The sequence below is a fragment of the Penaeus monodon genome, chromosome 29 (assembly GCF_015228065.2).
Source record: "Penaeus monodon isolate SGIC_2016 chromosome 29, NSTDA_Pmon_1, whole genome shotgun sequence".
In the NCBI taxonomy this organism is placed as follows: Eukaryota; Metazoa; Arthropoda; class Malacostraca; order Decapoda; family Penaeidae; genus Penaeus; species Penaeus monodon.
This window is the reverse complement of record NC_051414.1, coordinates 21,884,627-21,885,019: the sequence shown is the minus strand read 5'-3', so window position 1 is coordinate 21,885,019 and position 393 is coordinate 21,884,627. Positions and strand designations below refer to the sequence as shown.

The following is a 393-nucleotide window of genomic DNA, read 5'->3' as shown; positions in this document are numbered from 1 at the left end:
GGATGATGTGAAAGACAGAAAAGGGCAGGACAATGTTCAGAAGGTTAAAAAATCAAGACACAGCAAAATAGATTTTAAAAACATGGAAAACGACAGCATCCATCAGAAGCCAAAGACGCAGTCGATCAAACAGGTAAAAGCTAAATCAGACGACAAGAACAACATACCTGCCGGCGTGGAGGCCCGAGACGAGGAGGAGCGGGGCGTGGCCTCAGCGGGTAACAATTCCGCTAACTCCATAAGACTCATCTCCGCATCTGAAATGAAGCTCCGGAGCGACGGTCGATTAGCCGCCTCTCGGGGCCGCCTCCGCTCTGGAAGGAGACGCGTCGTCAGGAGCGTCGGATTTTTGGGTCGCTTTGTGCGGGGATGCAGATATACGTGTATATGTAC

The 393-nt window shown here is 51.1% G+C and overlaps 1 protein-coding gene across 1 annotated transcript in view; it reads right to left on the bottom strand.

The window, feature by feature from the left end:
- LOC119592018 (multiple PDZ domain protein-like) overlaps positions 1 to 393 on the bottom strand; it is a gene marked incomplete at its 3' end in the record, with an annotated part of 124,904 nt that overhangs the window by 78,383 nt on the left and 46,128 nt on the right. The window contains 1 exon segment of the mRNA XM_037940800.1: positions 168 to 314. Within this exon segment, the coding sequence (XP_037796728.1) occupies positions 168 to 249 (82 nt within the window).